The sequence below is a fragment of the Symsagittifera roscoffensis genome, chromosome 2 (assembly GCF_963678635.1).
Source record: "Symsagittifera roscoffensis chromosome 2, txSymRosc1.1, whole genome shotgun sequence".
NCBI lineage: Eukaryota > Metazoa > Xenacoelomorpha > Acoela > Convolutidae > Symsagittifera > Symsagittifera roscoffensis.
Genome location: NC_087063.1, coordinates 84,212,248 through 84,235,833, shown reverse-complemented (window position 1 = coordinate 84,235,833; position 23,586 = coordinate 84,212,248). Strand labels below are relative to the sequence as shown.

The 23,586-nt window shown below is 36.5% G+C and overlaps 1 protein-coding gene across 1 annotated transcript; it reads right to left on the bottom strand.

Annotated features, from left to right (window-relative positions):
* Positions 1-16,822: 16,822 nt before the first annotated feature.
* On the bottom strand, positions 16,823-23,061 carry LOC134840686 (sodium-dependent lysophosphatidylcholine symporter 1-B-like). Its single transcript, XM_063856658.1, has 6 exons — positions 22,442-23,061; positions 20,494-20,663; positions 19,898-20,141; positions 18,726-19,448; positions 17,583-17,755; positions 16,823-17,333 (listed from the first exon to the last, which is right to left on the bottom strand). Exons 1-6 carry the CDS (start codon positions 22,581-22,583, stop codon positions 16,980-16,982), a joined length of 1,806 nt encoding a protein of 601 aa, XP_063712728.1. The 5' UTR covers positions 22,584-23,061; the 3' UTR covers positions 16,823-16,979.
* Between the last annotated feature and the right edge of the window lie 525 nt (positions 23,062-23,586).

Below are 23,586 nucleotides of genomic sequence, written 5' to 3'. Positions count from 1 at the left end.
TATTGCCTCCAATTTTGTTTTTGGTTCAACTATATGTCCGTCAAGATCTTCCTCGGTTGTTTTTGCTGAATTTTTTCTTTCAAAAGCCTCAGATATTGCGATTGCGGAGAAATTGTCCTGTAGGAATTCTTACCATCCGTTTGTGGACGTAAACTCACTTAACGCTACTGGTTCGTTCCTTTCCACATAGTTGGTGTGTTTGTTTTGTTCTTGTTGTTCTTCGTTTCTTTCTTGTAGATTGCTTATATTTGTACACCCATATAGTTTTACAAAATGTTCCCGTTTCGCAAATTTTATCCTTTGCGTGGCATGATTCTAGGTGATTTGGACCCAACTTTCTTCCGCATTTGTAGCCTTGTTTTTATTGTGCTTTGTATGAATTTTGTTGACCCTTAAATTGTGTGTTCCGCGTATGACTTTTGTCGTCCTTTAAATTCCCCTTGTCTTCTTTGATTTTTTTGGTAGTTAAATTGTACTTATCTTCCTTGAGGATGGATGTACCCCATTGGTTGTTTTTTCATTGCCGTTGCTGCTGATTTTCCGAACGGATTCGTTTTCTTAGTTCTGCTGTCTTCTATTCCTTTTTCTCGACGGGTTGCATATTGATATGAGTCTTGTGGGCTTCGTGTTTCAGCTATTAGATCCTCTGCTATTTTCTCATTGTTCATATGTGCTGTAAACATGTATCTGACCCACTCGTCTTTGCTGTTTCTACAATTGGGTTTTACTTTTGAGCCTCCCTCAGTTATGTTATCTCGATTTCATGTATGAGGTCTGTTGGTTCTACTAACGTCGGCTTAGGTTGCAGTAAATTTCTGACTTTGATGCTATCCTTCGCAAATACTGCCATTTCTAAAATTGCCTCCCACTTTGACCAAACAAGTGGTGGTTCTGCCCACGCTCTCTCCCAGAAAGGATTAATACTGAGTGAGTTTTTTGTGTAATCTGTTGTCTCTCCATGTCATAACTAAGAGTATGAGATATATTAAACACTGAATCCGAACAGATTGGAAAACAAGAATCCTCAATCGCAACTAAAACAACTGTTTCGTAAATCGTCTATTCAACTTCTGAGCTTTCAACTCAGTCTCTTGACTATTCGGTACAAGGTCATCATACTAACATAAGTTACTCAGCGCAGTGAGTCTATAGAAGTAAATATTCAGTATAACTATGTTTGCCACTCCGAACAGTCCGTACCAGATGCAGTTTTAATATGTCAAAAAATGTTCGAAAAAAGTCACTAATCTCCATTTGATTTTTTTTTGCAATTTTTCTTACATTCACACTGTCAGTGACAATTTATAAAACACTCCTAACGTAGCTGCTAGTTTTATCAAATAAAGATTGTCTGGAAAGAAAAAAGACGTCGAACACATATAATTGGTCACTTGAATATAATTAGGGAGGCGATTGCATGCTTTGTTAAAGGCAGTCTTTTTTTTACCAATCAGAATTCAGCATTTTGACGATTGCCTCGTCATCCAAGCTTTTGGTTTTAAGGAGTTGTTCGTCCATACGGACACTTTAGAAATTTTAGCTTCCAATTTTTGTAGTTTTTTTTTTACTATATCTTGACCCGTAATGGCACTGAAGCGTTAGTTGCAAACATGATTGACAAATAAAACAAGCCTTTTAAAACCCTGATTTGGTTCACTGACATGATGAAAAAGAAACAAGAAAAAGAAAAATTCATCCAAACTGATTATTGATAACTTAGTCTTTGAAAAATTCAACCGCTCTCTGAAAGAGTAGATAAAAGGACAAGAATGTTTTCCCTTGAAATTGTAGAAAAACAAAGTTTTAAATATAAACGAAATTAAGAAAATAGGTTGATTAGCGCATTAATAGAACCGAGGCTATCAATGCGAGTCTCAATTTCTACCACTTCTCCGATGACGCTCATTAAAGGAATGATTGAACATAACTTTCGTCAGAACAGAGCCTACATTTTTCTAAATTAGGTTTAATTTTAGACATTTTCAGTTTCTCGTTCACTTTTTCCTGCTTCATTTCTAGTGCTCAGATATCGGTTTCGTTTTTCACGTATATTGCTTTGCACGTACTAGTACTAGTAGCATAGGACATCCCTAATTAAAATTTTATCGTTATCTGGTTCAACTGCGAAGCAAATTTGAGATTAAGAAGTCGAAGTATCAATGTTGGTTGGCTAAATTAATTAGAATGATGTTGTCAATCAATTCAAGAAGGTTCATGAAGGAGTTAGTTGACGCCACCACAAACTTCTCATCGTACGCGCTTGGAGTTATTGCCAACCCAATCGGATTCCAAGACAGATAGTCTATTAGGCCCATTTTGTTTCCCGCCAAAAACTCTATGTCAAAATTAAAGGAGATTAACTGGTTGATCCATCTTGTTAATCTACATTGCCTTTTTTTGATGTTGCACTGGCATTTAAGGCACTGATGTTATGTAATGACAGTAAAAAATTTTCCGTTTAAGTAATATTTGAAATGTTGGTATTCGTTTGAAACGTTGGTGTAAATCAATTCGTTTACTGAGTATTTTCCGTCTGAAGAATTAGAAAATCTTGATGCGTAAGCTGCTGCTGCCCAATCTTCCTTGTTGACTTTTTCGAGTACCGCCCCTAGGCCGAAAATTGACGCGCCAAAATCTGATCAAAATGTTTTTTTTTGTGATATTTCCGATGCTAGTTTTAGATGTTGTTGAATGCTAAGTTATTTTCTGTTTACAATCAGGAGTTTTATTTTTGCCTGTGTTTGCCGGCGCAGTGCAATTTTATTTAAATGTGTAATTTTAGCATTTTGAGCAATTTGAGCTAAATGTGGGTTCCAGCGAGAGAGATGGTGTATTGAACCCATGAAAGTTTTCATTTGCTTGAAAAATGTAAGTGGAGTTAATTTTTCTAATGCCCATGAGTGGTTTAGTGCCCTCAGTGCTCACTATTTATGTTATAGCCTAGCCATTCAACTTTTTTTAATTGCAAACTTACATTTATCGTGTGAGATTGCTGAGTTTTTTCGTCGAGTCTTTGTAAGATAGTTTTGATGGTTTTTTTATGGAGCTCTAGTGATTCCTTGGTCACTTTTAATAGGTCATCCAAGAAGGCGTACATTGTTTTGCAGCTAGTTAATGTCAGGTCTTTTGCTTTCGGCACATCTGTTAGGCAGTAAAAACCCATTTAGAACTGATATGTCCCAGTGGCGTTGCCTTCAATGAAGGTAAAGTTGCATACTTCTCTGGTTTGTTTATCCGAAGGGGTTTGCGAAAATGCGTAACATAGGTCGAGGGTCGAGAGTAGTGTTTAGTCTTTACAATTCGTTTTGACTTGTTCTGTGATGTTGTCTAGTAAATGTTCAAATTTGGCATCTGATATTTATTTTTCTGACTAAATTTGTTAATCATTTCGGAGTCCATTGCCAGTTTGTCTATTTGATCGTACTTTACTGTTGTAAATAATTTTTCTAAAAAATCATTCAATTTCTTGAAGTGTTTTTGATCGATTTTTTTGTTCAGTTTTTTTCGACTCTTTTCTGCTTGTATTAATTTTGTACCAAATTGTGCTAACAGATTTCTTCCTCTTATGTTTGCTTTCTGATCGTCCGCTAAGATAAATGGGGCTGACCGTATGGTCCATCCCCGGAATTTATCGCAAATATCAGTCTTTCCTTAGAAATCACGATTTTACCATTGTATCATGCTAGATTTCCTGCCGTGTCTTCCATTGGGATGTATTTGAATTTTGTTGAGTTATCGTTTTTTCGCAGTCTTTATGCCGTTTTTTTTTGTTAGGAATTGACATTGGGCTTCCCGTGTCGCAATAGCAAATATTGCCTCCAATTTTGTTTCTGGATCAATTATATGTCCGTCTAGATCTTCCTTGGTTGTTTTTGCTGAGTTTTTTCTTTCGAAAGCCTCAGATATTGCGATTGCGGAGAAATTGTCCTGTAGGAATTCTTGCATCCGTTTGTGGACGTAAGCTCAGCTAACGCTACTGGTTCGTTCCCTTCCACATGGTTCGTTCCCTTGGTGTGTTTGTTTTGTTCTTGTTGTTCTTCGTTTCTTTCTTGTAGATAGCTAATATTTGTACACCCATATAGTTTTACAAAATGTTCCCGTTTCGCAAATTTTATTCTTTGCGGGGCATGATTCTAGGTGATTTGGACCCAAATTTCTTCCGTATTTGTAGCCTTGTTTTTTTTTGTGAGTTGTATGAATTTTGTTGACCCCTTAAATTGTGTGTTCCGCGTGTGACTTTTTGTCGTCCTTTAAATTCTCCCCGTCTTCTTTGATTTTTTTGGTATTTAAACTGTCCACATCGTCCTTGAGGATGGATGTATCCCATTGATTGTTTTCGTAGTTCTGCTGTGTTCTATTCCTTTTTCTCGACGGGTTGCATATTGATATGAGTCTTGTGGGCTTCGTGTTTCAGCTATTAGATCCTCTGCTATTTTCTCATTGTTCATGTGTGCTGTAAACATGTAACTGACCCACTCGTCTTTGCTGTTGCCGCAGTCTGCCCGTGAAGCAAGTGCCACTAGATCTGCGTGATGTTGTTTAATTGATTGATTTTTCTTTTGCTTTTTGCAAATAAAGTTGTACTTCTCGAAGGCAATGATTCGTGTAGTTATAAGATATCTTCTAGAACTGTCATTAGTTCTGTCGTCGATGCCGCTTGTATGTCTAGGCTCGGTCTCTTTTGTTGTACTCGGCGTTGGCCTTCAGCGCTGAAGTAGAAGAATAGGCAGCTCTGTGATTTTGCGTCCGCTTAATCCCACAGGATTGAGATACATAATACACCTTTTTCTTCTTTGACATTAGACATTTGTTTTTCCCACCAACTCATTTTATTGGTTTTCTACATTTCGGTTTTACTTTTGAGCCTCCGTCAGTTATGTTATCTCGATTTCATGTATGAGGTCTGTTGGTTCTACTAACGTCGGCTTAGGTTGCAGTAAGTTTCTGACTTTGATGCTATCCTTCGCAAATACTGCCATTTCTAAAATTGCCGCCCACTTTGACCAAACAAGTGGTTGTTCTGCCCACGCTCTCTCCCAGAAAGGATTAATACTGAGTGAGTTTCTTTTGTAATCTGTTGTCTCTCTATGTCGTAACTAAGAGTATGAGATAAATTAAACTCTGAATAAGAACAGATTGGAAAACAAGAATCCTCAATCGCAACTAAATAATTGTTTCGTAAATCGTTTAATCAACTTCTGAGCTTTCAACTCAGTCTCTTGACTGTTCGGTTTAAGGTCATCATACTAACATAATTTACTCAGCGCAGTGAGTCTATAAAATTAAATATTCAGTATAACTATGTTTGCCACTCCGAACAGTCCGTACCGGATGCAGTTTTAATATGTCAAAAAATGTTCAAAAAAAGTCATTAATCTCCCATGGACACGTAATGACACTGAAGCGTTGGTTGCAAACATGATTGACAATTAAAACAAGCTTTTAAAACCCTGATTTTGTTCAGTGACATGATGAAAAAGAAACAAGAAAAAGAAAAATTCATCCAAACTGATTATTGATAACTAAGTCTTTGAAAAAGTCAACCGCTCTCTGAAAGAGGAGATAAAAGGACAAAAATGTTTTCCCTTGAAATTGTAGAAAAACAAAGTTTTAAATTTAAACAAAATTAAGAAAATAGGTTGATTAGCGCATAAATAGAACCGAGGCTATCAATGCGAGTCTCAATTTCTACCACTTCTCCGATGAAGCTCATTAAAGGAATGATTGAACATAACTTTCATCAAAACAGCGGTGTGTCCTTTTCCATTCCAGTGTTGTTTCCGTGATCCAAAGCCGCGACTATCTCCTCCGTGATCATCCCATGGCTTGTTTCCACTTAAGCTTGTTTTTGACTGTTGTGAGTTGTATTCGTTGTCATTTTGGTGGTTCTTTGTTTGGTCGTGGCTCCTCCTGTCTGCGTCTAGTTGGGTCCACGCGGCATGAGCAGTGGTCATAGATTTTGTGCGCGTCTGTTGACAATTCAGTTTGTATGATCGTTTTTTGTATAACACGGGAAGGTTATGTTTGCGTATATCGTGGTTGTCGGTTTTTACGTTTCCAATTGTGTTCTTATGTTTTTCCCCCCTCCTGTTGCTTTAAAGTCTGCTTTTTGTTACCCTAGTGTCATCGCTGAAGTTAATTTTTGGGAAAAAAGACTTCTTTTTGATGAGCCGGTTATTAATTCTATTGCGTTCTTGTCCTCCGTCTCTGGGAGGTATTTATTGTTCGAGTATTGTCCGTGCATGTCTCATTGCTTGCTATCCATTTTTCGTAAAGTGTTTTTGTAGTCTTCCTACGATGCAAAGGCGGGTCTGATAGGCTTCCCTCACGGTCCAATTCGCCTTGCCACTTTGCTGTTCCCTCTGCTTCGTTTATTGATTTGATCATCTGAACTGAATCCAACTTTGAATCTTTTATAATTATTTCGTCTCATGATGTTTGGTTTTTCCAATTTCTGAATAAAATTGACGAATTTTGTATTCTGGTTTTTTGGTGTGGTTGTTTAACTGAGTGTTGGATGGTTTTTTTGACAATCTGATCAAAATTTATCTGTTTTGATGCAGCGCTTTTTGAATGTGTGAAAAGTTTGAGGTGCACTCGAAGTCTTGCTTGGCTTGTTAGCGTTCTTTTATTTTCCGTGCCCATTTTGATCAGCCGACTTGGTGCTCAATTTTGGTTGGCTAAGTTATTTAGAATGATGTTGTCAATCAATTCAAGAATATTAATGAAGATGTTAGTTGACGCCACCACAAACTTCTCATCGTACGCGCTTGGAGTTATTGCCAACCCAATCGGATTCCGCGACAGATAGTCTATTAGGCCCATTTTGTTTCCCGCCAAAACCTCTATTTCAAAATTAAAGGAGATTAACTGGTTGATATATCTTGTTAATCTACATTTTGATGCGTAAGCTGCTGCTGCCCAATTTTTCTTGGTGTATTTTTCGAGTACCGCCCTAGGCCGAAAGTTGATGCGCAAAAAATGATCAAAAATTTTTTTGTGTTATTTCCGATACTAGTTTTAAGATGTTGTTGAATGCTAAGTTTTGTTCTATTTTCCAATCAGGTGTTTTATTTTTGCCTGTGTTTGCCGGCGCAGTGCAATTTTACTTAATTGTGTAATTTTATAATTTTAAGCAGTTTGAGCTAAATGTGGATTGCAGCGAAAGAGATGGTGTATTGAACAAATACTGCCATTTCTAAAATTGTCGCCCACTTTGATCATACAAGTGGTGGTTCTGCCCACGTTCTCTCCTAGAAAGGATTATTACTGAGTGAGTTTTTTGTATAATCTGATGTCTGCGCCATGTCATAGCTAAGAGTATGAGATATATTAAACACTGAATCCGAACAGATTGAAAACAAGAATCCTCAATCGCAACTAAAACAACTGTTTCGTAAATCGTTTATTCAATTTCTGAGCTTTCAACTCAGTCTCTTGACTATTCGGTACAATGTCAACATACCAACATAAATGACTCAGCGCAGTGAGCCTATAACAAAATGTTTTTAGTATAACTATGTTTGCCACTCAACCAATCCGTACCGGATGCAGTTTTGATATGTCAAAAGATGTTCGAAAAAAGTCATTAATCTCCCATGTACCCGTAATGGCACTGAGCGTTGGTTGCAAACATGATTGACAATTAAAACAAGCCTTTTAAAACCCTGATTTTGTTCGTTGACATGATGAAAAAGAAACAAGAAAAAGAAAATTTCATCCAAATTGATATAAGACAACATAGTCTTTGAAAAAATCAACCGCTCTTTGGAAGAGTAGATAAAAGGACAACAAGGTTTTCTCTTAAAATTGTAGAAAAACAAAGTTTAAGATATAAACAAAATTTAAAAAATAGGTTGATTAGCGCATTAATAGAACCGAGGCCATCAATGCGAGTCCCATTTTCTACCACTTCTCCGATGACGCTCATTAAAGGAATAATTGAACATAACTTTCGTCAGAACAGAGCCTACTATTTTTTAAATTAGGTTTAAATTTAGACAATCTTAGTTTCTCATTTTTTTTTCCTGCTTCATTTCTAGTGCTCAGATATCGGTTTCCTTTTTCACGTATATTGCTTTGCACGTACTAGTACTAGTAGCATAGGACATCCCTAATTAAAATTTTATCGTTATCTGGTTCAACTGCGAAGCAAATTTGAGATTAAGAAGTCGAAGTATCAATGTTGGTTGGCTAAATTAATTAGAATGATGATGTCAACCATTTCAAGAATGTTCATGAAGGAGTTAGTTGAAGCCACCACAAACTTTTCATCGTACGGACTTGGAGTTATTGCTAAACCAATCGGATTCCACGACAGATAGTCTATTAGGCCCATTTTGTTTCCCACCAAAAACTTTATGTCAAATATTAAACACTGAATCCGAGCAGATTGGAACACAATAATCCTGAATCGCAACTAAACCAACTGTTTCGTAAATTGTTTATTCCACTTTTGAGCTTTCAACTCAGTCTCTTGACTATTCGGTACAAGGTCAACATACCAACATAAATTACTCAGCGCAGTGAGTCCATAAAAATAAATATTTCGTATAACTATTTTTGCCACTCCGATCAATCCGTATCGGATGCAGTTTTAACTTGTCATAAAATGTTCGAAAAAAGTCACTAATCTCAAGACGATTTTTTTTTGCAATTTTGACTTGAGTGTTTTATTTACAGTCACACTGTCAGTGACAATTTATAAAACACTCCTAACGTTAGCTGCTAGTTTCATCAATTGAAGATTGTCTGGAAAGAAAAAAGACTTCGAACACATATATTTGGTCACTTGAATCAAATTAGGGAGGCGATTGCATGCTTTGTTAAAGGCAGTCTTTTTTTTTACCAATCAAAATTCGGCATTTTGACGATTGCCTCGTCATCTAAGCTTTTGGTTTTAAGGAGTTGTTCGTCCATACCGATACTTTAGAAATTTTAGGTTGCAACTTTTGGAGTTTTCTTTTACCATATCTTGACCCGTAATGGCACTGAAGCGTTGGTTGCAAACATGAATGACAATTAAAACAAGCCTTTTAAAACCCTGATTTTGTTCAGTGACATGATGAAAAAGAAACAAGAAAAAGAAAATTTCATCCAAACTGATTATTGATAACTTAATCTTTGTAAAATTCAACCGCTCTCTGAAAGAGTAGATAAAAAGACAAGAATGTTTTCCCTTGAAACTGTAGAAAAACAAAGTTTTAAATATAAACAAAATTAAGAAAATAGGTTGATTAGCGCATTAATAGAACCGAGGCCATCAACGCGAGTCTCAATTTCTACCTTTTCTCCGACGACGCTCATTAAAGGAATGATTAAACATAACTTTCGTCAGAACAGAGAATACAATTTTTTAAATTAGGTTTAATTTTAGACATTTTTAGTTTCTCGTTCACTTTTTCCTGCTTCATTTCTAGTGCTCAGATATCGTTTTTTTTTCAGGTATATTGCCTTGCACGTACTAGTACTAGTAGCATAGGACATGCCTGATTAAAATTTTACCGTTATCTGGTTCAACTGCGAAGCAAATTTGAGCTTAAGAAGTCGAAGTCTCAATTTTGGTTGGCTAAATTTTTTAGAATGATGTCGTCAATCATTTCAAGAATGTTCATGAAGGAGTTAGTTGACGCCACCACAAACTTCTCATCGTACGCGCTTGGAGTTTTTGCCAACCCAATCGGATTCCGCGACAGATAACCTATTAGGCCCATTTTGTTTCACGCCAAAAACTCTAGGTCAAAATTAAAGGAGGTTAACTGGTTGATCCATCTTGTTAATCTACATTGGCTTGTTTTGATGTTGCGCTGGCGTTTAAGGCACTGATGTTATGTATTGACTGTAAAATTTTTTCCGTTTAAGTAATATTTGAAATGTTGGTATTCGTTTGAAACGTTGGTGTAAATCAATTCGTTTACTGTGTATTTTCCGTCTGAAGAATTAGAAAATCTTGATGCGTAAGTTGCTGCTGCCCAATCTTCCTTGGTGTCTTTTTCGAGTACCGCCCCTAGGCCAAAAATTGACGCGCCAAAATCTGATCAAATTGTTTTTTTTTGTGATATTTCCGATGCTAGTTTTAAGATCTTGTTGAATGCTAAGTTATTTCTGTTTACAATCAGGTGTTTTAATTTTGCCTGTGTTTGCCGGCGCAGTGCAATTTTATTTAATAGTGTAATATTAGCATTTTAAGCAATTTGAGCTAAATGTGGATTGCAGCGAAAGAGATGGTGTATTGAACCCATGAAAGTTTTCATTTGCTTGAAAAATGTAAGTGGAGTTAATTTTTCTAATTCTCATGAGTGGTTTAGTGCCCTCAGTGCTCACTGTTTATGTTATAGCCTAGCCATTCAACTTTTTTAAATGCAAACTTACATTTATCGTGTGAGATTGCTGAGTTTTTTCGTCGAGTCTTTGTAAGATAGATTTGATGGTTTCCTTATGGAGCTCTAGTGATCCCTTGGTCACTTTTAATAGGTCATCCAAGAAGGCGTATATAGTCTTGCAGCTAGTTAATGTCGGGTCTTTTGCTTTCGACACATCTGTTAGGCAGTAAAAACCCATTTAGAACTGATATGTCCCAGTGGCGTTGCCTCCAATGAAGGTAAAGTTGCATTCTTCTCTGGTTTGTTTATCCTAAGGGGTTTGCGAAAATGCGTAACGTAGGTCGAGTGTCGAGAGTAGTGTTTAGTCTTCACGATTCGTTTTGACTCTTTCTGTGATTTTGTCTATTAAATGGTCAAATTTGGCATCTGATATTTATTTTTCTGACTAAATTTGTTAATCATTTCGGAGTCCATTGCCACTTTGTCTATTTGATCGCACTTTACTGATGTAAATAATTTTCTATAAAATCATTCAATTTCTTGAAGTGTTTTTGATCGATTTTTTTGTTCAATTTTTTTCGACTCTTTTCTGCTTGTATTAATTTTGTACCAAATTGTGCTAATAGATTTCTTCCTCCTATGTTTGCTTTCTGATAGTCCGCTATGATAAATGGGTCTGACCGTATGGTCCATCCCCGGAAATTATCGCAAATATCAGTCTCTCCATAGAAATCACGATTTTACCATTGTATCATGCTAGATTTCCTGCCGTGTCTTCCGTTGGGATGTATTTGATTTTTGTTGAGTTATCGTTTTTTCGCAGTCTTTATGCCGTTTTTTTTGTTAGGAATTGACATTGGGCTTCCCGTGTCGCAATAGCAAATATTGCCTCCAATTTTGTTTTTGGCTTAACTATATGTACGTCTAGATCTTCCTCGGTTGTTTTTGCTGAGTTTTTTCTTTCAAAAGCCTCAGATATTGCGATTGCGGAGAAATTGTCTTGTAGGAATTCTTACCATCCGTTTGTGGACGTAAACTCAGCTAACGCTACTGGTTCGTTCCCTTCCACATAGTTGGTGTGTTTGTTTTGTTCTTGTTGTTCTTCGTTTCTTTCTTGTAGATAGCTAATATTTGTACACCTACATAGTTTTACAAAATATTCCCGTTTCGCATATCTTATCCTTTGCGGGGCATGATTCTAGGTGATTCGGACCCAACTTTCTTCCGCATTTGAAGCCTTGTTTTTTTTTGTGCGTTGTATGAATTTTGTTGACCCCTTAAATTGTGTGTTCCGCGTGTGACTTTTTGTCGTCCTTTAAATTCTCCTCGCCTTCTTTGATTTTTTTGGTAGTTAAATTGTCCACATCGTCCTTGAGGATGGATGTATCCCATTGGTTGTTTTCTTAGTTCTGCTGTCTTCTATTCCTTTTTCTCGACGGGTTGTATATTGATATGAGTCTTGTGGGCTTCGTGTTTCAGCTATTAGATCCTCTGCTATTTTCTCATTGTTCATGTGTGCTGTAAACATGTATCTGACCCACTCGTCTTTGCTGTTGCCGCAGTCTGCCCGTGAAGCAAGTGCCACTAGATCTGCGTGATGTTGTTTAAGTGATTGATTTTTCTTTTGCTTTCTGCAAATAAAGTTGTACTTCTCGAAGGCAATGATTCGTGTAGTTATAAAGATATCTTCTAGAACTGTCATTAGTTCTGTCGTCGATGCCGCTTGTATGTCTAGGCTCGGTCTCTTTTGTTGTACTCGGCGTTGGCCTTCAGCGCTGAAGTAGAAGAATAGGCAGCTCTGTACTTTTGCGTCCGCTTAATCCCACAGGATTGAGATACATAATACACCTTTTTCTTCTTTGACATTAGACATTTGTTTTTCCCACCAGCTCATTTTATTGGTTTTCTACATTTCGGTTTTACTTTTGAGCCTCCGTCAGTTATGTTATCTCGATTTCATGTATGAGGTCTGTTGGTTCTACTAACGTCGGCTTAGGTTGCAGAAAGTTTCTGACTTTGATGCTATCCTTCGCAAATACTGCCATTTCTAAAATTGCCGCCCACTTTGACCAAACAAGTGGTTGTTCTGCCCACGCTCTCTCCCAGAAAGGATTAATACTGAGTGAGTTTCTTTTGTAATCTGTTGTCTCTCTATGTCGTAACTAAGAGTATGAGATATATTAAACTCTGAATAAGAACAGATTGGAAAACAAGAATCCTCAATCGCAACTAAATAATTGTTTCGTAAATCGTTTAATCAACTTCTGAGCTTTCAACTCAGTCTCTTGACTGTTCGGTTTAAGGTCATCATACTAACATAATTTACTCAGCGCAGTGAGTCTATAAAATTAAATATTGAGTATAACTATGTTTGCCACTCCGAACAGTCCATACCGGATGCAATTTTAATATGTCAAAAAATGTTCGAAAAAAGTCACTAATCTCCATATGATTTTTTTTGCAATTTTTTTTACAGTCACACTGTCAGTGACAATTTATAAAACACTCCTAACGTAGCTGCTAGTTTTATCAATTAAAGATTGTCTTGATAGAAAAAAGACATCGAACACATATATTTGGTCACTTGAATCTAATTAGGGAGGCGATTCCATGCTTTGTTAAAGGCAGTCTTTTTTAACCAAACAGAATTCAGCATTTTGACGATTGCCTCGTCGTCTAAGCTTTTGGTTTTAAGGATTTGTTCGTACATACGGATACTTTAGAAATTTTATTTTGCAACTTTTGGAGTTTTCTTTTACTAAATCTTGACCCGTAATGGCACTGAAGCGTTGGTTGCAAACATGATTGACAATTAAAACAAGCCTTTTAAAACCCTGATTTTGTTCAGTGACATGATGAAAAAGAAACAACAAGAAAAAAGTTTCATCCAAACTGATATATGACAACTTAGTCTTTGAAAAATTCAACCGCTCTTTGAAAGAGTAGAGAAAAGGACAACAAGGTTTTCCCTTAAAATTGTAGAAAAACAAAGTTTAAAATATAAACAAAATTGAAAAAATAGGTTGATTAGCGCATTAATAGAACCGAGGCCATCAATGCGAGTCTCAATTTCTACCACTTCTCCGATGACGCTCATTAAAGGAATGATTGAACATAACTTTCGTCAGAACAGAGCCTACGTTTTTCTAAATTAGGTTTAATTTTAGACATTTTCAGTTTCTCGTTCACTTTTTCCTGCTTCATTTCTAGCGCTCAGATATCGGTTTCCTTTTTTCAGGTTCATCGCCTTGCTCCTACTAGTAGCATAGCAAATGCCTAATTAAAGTTTTATCGTTATCTGGTTCAACTGCGAAGCAAATTTGAGCTTAAGAATTCGGAGTCTCAGGTGCTGCTTTTACTCCATGTACCATTTACAAAATTATAAATTACCCCTGTCGCTGTTTTTCCCAAGACAATTAACTCAATAACTATTTCCTAATTGGAAAATAGTGTTTTCTGCTAAATTTTACGGGCCACTGGGTAATAATCTGTTTCAGTTCAGCAAGAGTTTTAAGGAAATTTTTTGCTTGGAAATTTTTTTTCCATTTTGTACGAAAGCGTGGGACCTCATGTACGTTTTCCTTGCCCTTCTTGTAATAAAAGATGATATCTCAAAAACACATTTAATAAAAAATGTGGCTCAGAGTGTAAGATTTAGTCGATCTAGGTACGGAAATTGTATTAGTTTTTTTTCATAAACCAAAATCTGAAAATTTCTCGATTATCCTCGTGACCGAACACAAGTGACAAAAACTCTGGTTTCTCACAGCTAGAGTCAATAAAAGTTTATTAGACTTGCATGTACAATGTATCGAAAAGGACCTGAACATAGATGTTATATATAAACAATTAGTGAAAGTAGCAATTTCTAAAGTGCTCTCTGCATACAAAAATAAGCAATACAAAAAATTGGCTTTCTAAGCATTATGAAAAATTTTATCTTGAGAACCGGAACAATAATACATTTTTTGTGCATCCATAGAAAAAGCTTTTATATAATTTCCATTTGTCAGACACTTTTTTTTCTATTTATGATGGTAAACCGCTTTTCTGCTAAAATAAGAAAAAATTTCGTTCACAATTCGATAATGACAACTTTGAAAAAATGTATGAAATTTTTAAGAGTAGCATTTATTTCATAAACTTAGTTTATGGAAATCTTTGATTAGTATTTTTGACCTATGGATGTCAAATCGGGTAGTTGATATGCCATTAGGACTTGATTAAATATAAATGGAGAAAAAAATAATCATAGGTAAATAGGAAATAGGTAATTACTAAATTTAATATCATGTAATGTTAAAATCATTTTTGTAGCGACTGTAATTTTGGTAGACTAATTATCTACTTCATTTCATTACACATGTAAAACAGACAACAGACTTAAATCAGACAACAAGTAAAACAGACTTTTAAGAGACAACTTTTCCGAACTACAGTCACGGTAAAATAAAAGGTGAAACATTTGGGCTCAGAAAAGTCGATGCGGAAAATTTGGATTTCAGGAAAATCTATGAAATGAACGAAAAAGTTTCCACAGTTGAAAAGTTGACAAGGTATGGGTGGAACTGTTTCTTAATTTGAAAAAAGCTGAATAGAAAACCCGTCAGAACTTACTTCCAAAGCGTGATTTGCTTTGATTTAGAAGACGTCGGAGAAGTGGACTTAGCGTCAAAAAGACCCGTAAACAGCAGAAACAGTTTGAATCTTTAAACTGATAAATGTTTGTTAAAAAACTAAGGATCTAGTTCCTCAAATAAAATTTTTCATCAAAAGACAACAAAAATTCTGTTAAGCTCCTAGACAGAAATTGTTTGAAATTTCCACAATTTATTTAGTAAAAGCTAAAAATTGAGTTAATTTTCTCCGCAAGGTAAGAAGTTTGTTGTTGTTGTTTTAAAAACGGGAAACTTATCCTGATGGCTTTTCTTATCTTTTCAGCTTTCTGTTATTTCTAAAGTTTCAGATTTTTTTTGCTGCTTACGTTTTTTTGGCATTAAAGGCACCTCTCAAAATTTTTCTTAAGTTTTTCTACGGTTTTTTATCTGGTTATATTGTAATAAACAGTTCCACGCATCAGTTTAAAAACAAAATTTCAACTGTGAATCTCTAGTAGTTATAGAGAAAACAGCCCCAACATTGAAAACAAACGTTCACTTCATTGCGTGAACACGAAACGTTGCAATTTCTATGTCTTGTGACTATATATCAACTATAATTCCTGACTGGCTAATCAACGTGAAAAAAATTACTTAATCCGGAAAATATGAAAAGTTTACAGGTTACAACTGTGACCCGAAACTTCATGGGTTCGTATTTTGTACTCGAACAATGGATTGTCAATTTTAATCTGACTTGATTTTTTTTCTTCGAAGAAACACATTTACACTTTCGAGTTGCGAACGTTATCAAACCGAAATATGGACTTTTTTCGTGTTAACAACTAGTTTACCAGAATCATTTCAATTATTTTTTTTACTTTTGTTTGAAATGAAATCAAAACCAAGACGTTACTTCGCGCATGTGGCATGTGGCGAAGTGGTAACACATCTGATTGTAAATACAATCAGGTCAATCGTTCAAATCTGGCCAGGATCTGTTTTTTTTTTGTAACCGGAAAATTGTCAGCGTGTCAGAAAATCTTTGTGGACTTCTGTTTTTCAGCTTGTTTGTTGGTTTAATTACCGCAGCACCAAATTTGTCTAAATTTTGGGCATTTTATATTCGGATTGAAAAACATTTTATGATATTCCGGCTTTGGGCAAGTATTTGAGTTGCAAGAAGTTTCTTGCTTTTTTTCAATTTTTTCTTAATGTTCAAAAGAAATTTTTGAAAGTTTTTTCATACTCATGGAGTGTGCTGTGCATTTAGTGCAGCGGTAACACCAATGCTTGATACGCTAAATTGCAGAAGTGCGTATTCAGTCGAGCCCTTGTTTGTCAAAACTGAAAATTTTTGAATATTCTTGACTTTCGTGTCTGCCTACTTTTGACGAATTAGATCCTGCAGAAAGGTTCGGTTTCTTTTTTTAGCATTCTGAAAGCTCTTTGTAAGATTTCTAATGGAGCTGGTAGTTTTTTTTGCAATTTTTATTACATTTTGACAGAAAATATGATGCGAAGTTTCGCCTCTGTGTAGAAATTTTTTCCTACTGCCGCTTGCTCGGCCTGAAATTACTCCTCTTTTAATGATTGGCTGGGATGAGAGAAAGTCAACTGATGGATAGTGGTGGCTCAAAATTTTCACCGCAAGCTGAGAAATTTTATTCTGATTGTGTTTTTGTTACCAAATAAACCTTGAGTTCAGGAAATGGACGCAAAAAAAATAGAAAAATTAGAATATAGAGAAAAATGTATATTGCAGCTACTGGTATATTCTTTTCCAACCCCGGAATATTTCCGTTGAAATTAAAAAAAAACAATTAATTTATTTATAGAATGTGATTATGTCATGTGTCTTGTCAGCTTAAAGCAAAAAATAGTTTTTCATTTTATGATCTGTAGCAGCAAAATGCATAAAAATTTCTAATTAACATCTACAAGAAAAAGTAAATAAAAATTTTCTGAAAATGCAGAATAGTTTGTACAAATTTCGAAAATTAAGTAAAATATTTTCTAATTTGGTAATGAAAATAAAAGGAGGCAAAAAGAAAGAAGTTCACAACTTTTCAATGGCCTCGTTGTCAAATTCGAAAGTCCTGTTGACATATTTGTAGAAATCACGTGAATGTTTTTCTTTTCTGAGTCGTTCGTCTAAGATAGCTTTATTCTCTTTGCACTTCTTCTCCGTGATTGGGTACAAGAAAACGAAGAAAGCGTAGAGGGCGACCAGCAGACCAGGTCCGGGGGAGCAGAGAATTCTAAGTGACCTCTGGACCGCCTCTGGCTGGTGACACTCTTCGTTGCTGTATCCGGCTATCTCCAAAATACCCAGCGATATTCCAATTCCGGCACCCGCCGCGAACTTGTTAAAAAAGACGAAGAAGCCGAAGAATATGCTCTCGTTTCTCTCCTGAAGCAATCGAAACAGTTAATCCGTATTCCATAAACTCAAAAAAAAGTTAAAACTTGAGGAAAAAATCAAATTTATGCCAAAAAAACTAAGAGTCTCCATACCCTTTGTCGTCAACATTACCCAAAATTTGGCACAGTGGCCTTGCTCAGAAAATGTGCTCTTAATGAGCCCCAAAAACAATTCATTGGTTCCAATGATTTGTTAGGGTCGGAATATTTAGCGTAATCAATGTTTTGTTTTTCGTACCCCGTTCTCGACAGTGTAGTTGTCTATGACGTCCGGTAACATGGACCATGGGATGAAGTAGGCGGAGCCGATGGCGAAGCCAGCAGTGCCGCAGAGCAGGTAGACACACCAGATGGGCACATCGGAAGGGACGAAGCCAATGATGCCGTAGCAGGGGATCAGAATCAACACTCCTAAATCACAACAGTTGTTTTTATTTTCAAATTAACACCCTTTCTCCTCTAAAGAAGGAGCCAACATACGAGCTGTTTGTTTCACGAGCAACCACGATTAAGGAACTATGGTTTTGAATTATTTCCAACCTCTGACTTTTCAACCTGTGCACGAAAATTGGGGGAAAATAATAACATTCGGAAAACAAGTGAAATTAACCATTTACTTTTCAAGAACGAATTTTTAGTACGAATGTCTCTAAGCGAGCTAATCAACAAAACTAAGTACTGGACAAGAACATGAAAATTACTATTAATAAGATTTAAGATAGCTAGAACATGTGTCCAAAATTAGAATGTGCTATCTCAAAACTAGAAAAAAGATTGAATAGAAGATGAAGTATAAAAAACCAGAATTAACAAGGATAGGCGGTGGCTGTACAAAGAAGCACAGAATGCTCAGACCACATTCATAAAAAACTACAAAAAAGGTTTTTCTTTTTTGTTCAATTGAGTGTCGTTTTTAGTGCGTGATGAGACAAGAGAACTATGAATACGCATTAAAAGTCAGTGAATTAGAGGTTATCGGCAACATTTGCTGTATAACAAATTGATCGATAAACAATAAATTTAAAAAATCAAAAAAAATCCAATTTTTTTGCACACTAACTTTTATACATTTTTAGACAATTTTTGCCAAGGAAGTGCTAAATGAAGCTTCGAAAACCAGTTTTTTTTTCCAGTGAAACCAAGTTTCTTGCCTGAATTCATTATGAAAAAGGTTACTCGCTCGAAAATTAGATTGAAACTAAAAAAAAACGGTTTTTCTCGACACTGGGAATTTTTTAAAATAATTTTTAAATGTAATTTGAATCACGACTGAAAAGGTTTTTTTTATGATATTTCGTGTCCTTTAGTCTAAAAACAGAAATATTTCGACCAATTTTTCTCGACACAGATTACAGAATATTTCTTGGGTTAATTATCTTACCAATATAAGCACAGTTCTTTTTCCCCACTTTGGAAATGACCACTTGCCATACAGGGATGCCCACGCCCACACAGACCATGAGAGTGACCATGACATAAGCGAAGTGTTCCACCCTGTCCAGATGGTATTTGAAGTACAATTGCAGATTGCCCTGGATAATGGAGACGGACAGATACATACAGAAGTAACAGGCAGTCAGCCACAGATAGGGCTTGTGTTTCATCACTCGCTTAGTCGCAGTCCAAGTGGAGATCTTGCTCGGAACAATCGTGATGTCCGATCTCTCGTTCGTTCCCAGGAATGTCACTACTCCAGACGCAACGATCAAAGCACAGATTGTTCCTGCCGCTATCATGTACTTGTTCTCGGCAGTTTTCAGCCACTTGGAGTCGACTTCGCCCGTGTCTTCGTCGCAGTCGAGGTCTCCGCCGACGATTCCGCCCATCACAGCTATGGAGACTATAGCGAACACGATCTCGGCTGTCATTCGGAATGCAGTGGCGATGTCTCGCTCCCTTTGATCGTTGGTTTGATACATTATAAGCGAAGCGTAAGGCACACTGTAAATTGTGAATGCGATTTGAAGAAGGATGTAGACGCCCAAATAGTAGCAAAGGAAGCCCATTTGGTTCTCTCCGTTCTCCATTGGTACCACCCATAAAAGGAAGTAGGCCGCCAGAAGAAAGGGAATCGCAAAGCCCATCCAGTACTTCAAAGTGTTTCCTGAAACATAACGGAACTTATGGTCGAACAATTAAGCACTTCTGTAATGAATAAAAATACATATCATTGTCTATTGTACTACCCGGCAAATATTTAAAATAAAAAGGCAAAAGTTTTTCACTAACAAAAATCAAGTGCAAGGAAAATTACAAAAAAAATTTCGAATATTAATTTGAGATAATTTGAAATGACCATGACTCAGCGTAATCTATCAGATAAATCGATAAAAAATGTTTCACGGAGCTTAGATTCTAAACTGTCGAAGCTGACTTTCGCAACGGATCGATTACTTTGTGTTTGCCACGGAATTCTGACGGAATAGTTGCCAATGTATGTCTTGTTAGCTATTCATCTTGGTGCAAAGTTTTTTAAGGATTATTAGCCAGAGCTTCCGAGCCACATGGACAATTGTGACTTGGTTCAGTTGGAATGATGCAATTTTAACTGACCTCTGCGTTGTGTTTTGTTGACTAGGAACCCGACTAATGGGTCCGAGATGGCATCGAAAGACCTGCCGAGGAGAAGGACAAGTGAAGAGTACTTGGGCTTCAGCAGCACCACATCCAGCAGGAAGAGGGTGATGAAGACTGTGGCACTCACTATGGGCATGGAGAGGGGGGCCGCACCTATGGCCAGGGCCAGCTTCCTCCCCAGGGGGATCTTGTCCTTGTCGTGCGATGTGGATCCAGACTTCTAAACATTTATCAAGTGTTGCAAAATATAGTAAATAACTAATCAGTTAGTTCGTTGCACGAAGAGCAATTATAAATTGCAAAAAATTATGCATTTGTGATCAGGTATCATTTACAAAACGATGGCTCCAAGCCAAACACTTTCAGAATTGATTTTTATTATGACCGTTTAACTGTAAAACTCTCTCGAAAAAACTTATAATGCACGGACACGAAATAATACACTTCATTTTGATTATTTTTTGAAAATCCTTATAAAACGCTGTCAAAATTTATCCTAAGTTTTTTTTCGATACAGTCTTTTGTGATGATTCGCACATATTTGTGAAAGTTTTTAGAATCGTTCAATTTACCTTGTGCTTTTTCGAGTTTGCAGATGAATCTTTGCTCTCTCCAGTTTCACTCTCGATCCCCTCCCCATCCCCCTCCCCCTCCCCTTTTTTGATCTTCTCTATCGTGTCACTTGGGGAAGATAGGTAGCCCTGATTGTCGTGGGATTTGTTGTTGTTGTTGTTGTTTCCATCTAGTAAAATACACACACACTCTTCCTTGTTGCTAGACCGAACAGCAATAGGAAACTTAGCCAGTCGCAAATTAGAGTAACGCCATTTCATTTTTAGTATCTTTCGATTAAATTTACTAAAAAAAAAGACTGAAGTTAATTATGATCAAGCACCAACACCGCTCAAGCTAATAAGCATAAAACATGAAAAAGTAGATGTCTCTGAAATAATTGCTCAAATATTGTTTTCTCAATCAGAAGATAAATAGACTCGGAACAGATTTCACAGGTGGTTGATCTTAATTAGAACTTTCGTTCGTTGTTCTGATCGCAAGTTTCAGTCTGTTTTGGGATATTTGCTTGTTTGATCTCTAAATATCTGATCAAACAAAACACTGTTCTGCAAACTAAATACTCAACTCAAGGTCTGCACCTCGTTAATTATCTTCAAATAAAATCATGGTCTTTTCAATTTGCTGCCGGACTCGGATGATTGTTCTTGGAAATGTTTGAATCGTTCTACCGTTTTCCCTCACCTGGGAGTTTTTATATTCCTTATTTTTGCTAACGGTAACGCGGTTCATTTGTCATGAAATAATTACCGGGTAATTAACGCTTATGCCAAATTGTATGGCAAGGCAATTTGAACCATATCGTTTTATCATCAATTTAGTCTGTTAAGTTGTTAAGTTAATGCAGCCAATTGTGTGAAGTTTTACTCGAGGAACATGCGTGTTTCCATTTGGCCAAAAAACTCATGGTTCTCGTGCAGAACTTGATAAAGAAATTGCTTCATAAACTTAACATGGATCTCTTTAACTATATCCCCCCTCGGGTACCTAGAAACGAATACCCCCCATAAAGAAATAAATCAACGGTTAATCATATCAGAACTTTAAACCTAGAAACGAACCTCCCCCTATTGCAACATGGGGTGACATAGGTAAAGAGATCCCCTAACATATAAATTGAGATCCGAGTTCTTAAGTGGGGGAGTTCTATGTCTCCGGGTCGACCTCCATAGACCGAAAATGCTAATCATGAAGAAGAAAACATCTCAAAAATTCTAAAAGCAGATCCTGTGCTTGATTAGTTTGTGCTCTTGTGGTGCAATCGGCTAGCGCGTTCGGCTGATAACCGAAAGGTTGGTGGTGCGAACCCACCCAGGAGGAAAGGAAAAATGTTCTGAGCTTACGTAAGCTAGAGCTTTTGCTTCCTAACGTTAGGCAATGAAAACAGTTATCGCTAGTTTAAGGCATAAACTACAAATATGGCTTTTTGCTACCCTTCCCCCAACCTGCTAAATTTTACTTGTACACAATGTACACAATATTCACAATGTCTGATTACGAAAATTTGCATGTGGACTATTTAGGCTGAATGACAAACATTATTGGTCTTCATAGCCTTATAAGACCCCTCGTTAAACCATAAAAGTGATGCTCGTGCGAGGTGAGGGGGGTGGGGGATTGGAAAAAAGCCGACGAATGGGCGACACAATCAAAGACTCTTTGAGCCTCGGCGCGATTGAAGAAAAAAATTTAAATCGCCGTGGTTTTTTTTGTCGCGCGTCTTTAATTGCCAAAATTACGTCGCGCCGGTCATAATTATCAAAACTTGGGTTGCGTCGGTGTCTTGTTTTAACTCGCTGACCTCGACCGGGTAAATTTCTCTTAATTTTTCACACCTATTCGAAATTACTATAGTATTTCAAAAAAAGGGTTGAAAGTTGGCTAAATGTTAAAATGATAAATGGAATGCCATTTTGGTCGCCAACTTCTCAGTTGATCTACACTTACCATTGTCGTTTGGTTTGTAATTTGGATATAATCCCACAGATATTTTTCGGATGGCTCTGATAATGGAGGGAGGAGAAGGCTTCTTATCCTCCTGGTCGGCGTATTTCCCCATATTTTTGTCGCTGGCCCTCACAACCGCCATGGCTCGGATTAGAACTGCTTTTCACCACTTGATGTTTTGAATTTCTGAAGAAGTTCCCAGCGTTTTTTATATAAGCTAAATTTTTTATAAAAGTTTTCAGATCAGGCGGTAGAATTTATTGAAATAAAGTGTGAAAAATGTGATTGAATTGTATACTTCAAACAAGAATGGTTTAAGTTAACTTAATTGGAAATTATTTTTGTCGGTTATTCTTCTGTAACGCTACAAAAAAACAATTTTAGTTATTTGCGCATAAACAAACATCGACGACAGGTATTTTTGTGGTTTGCTTGTTGTAGTTTTTGCTACTAGCATAAATGACGTTATCGACTTATATGCAAATGCAATGGTATTAGTCAAGTTTGTACTTTTGGTATAAAAATAGTTAAATAATGTAAAACACATAGCCGCGCTTGGTAGAACGATTAAAGCCATTAAAACGTGCGGCAACTCGTTTTTAAAAAACAAATTGAATATTCCACTCTAATAGTTTCGCTTCGCACAGTGATCAAATGTGTACCACTCATTATACCATATTTGAAGGTTTCAGACCAGAGTAAACATGCGTGCCACAAACAAGAGACGCAGAACAAAAAACGTGATCAAACTTAATCCGCACACAGATATTATAGCTTTGTATAATCTGCTCCGACGCTCTGGGATTGTTTTTTCAATTGTCCTAGCATGACTTTTGATACAATTTTTATAAGCTTTTCAGTACTACCATGTGCGTTTTTGGTTTTGGTCCGGAACAGGTTTTGCTTCGACCGAGCGGCTGCATTCTTCTTTAATGAAAATGCTTCAAAAACTCATGAAAGTTTAAACAGCTCACTTTGAGGTTGCTTTACTATTTGTGCCAAGTGAAGTTTTCGCAACTGAATATTTACAAAAAAGAGTTTCGGAGAGGAAAATACTCTTAACAACGGATTCTTTTACAAATGCAGTAATTCCTCAAACCTATGCTTAGGTGAATCGGCACTTATAGTGCTTAGATTGGTTTGTA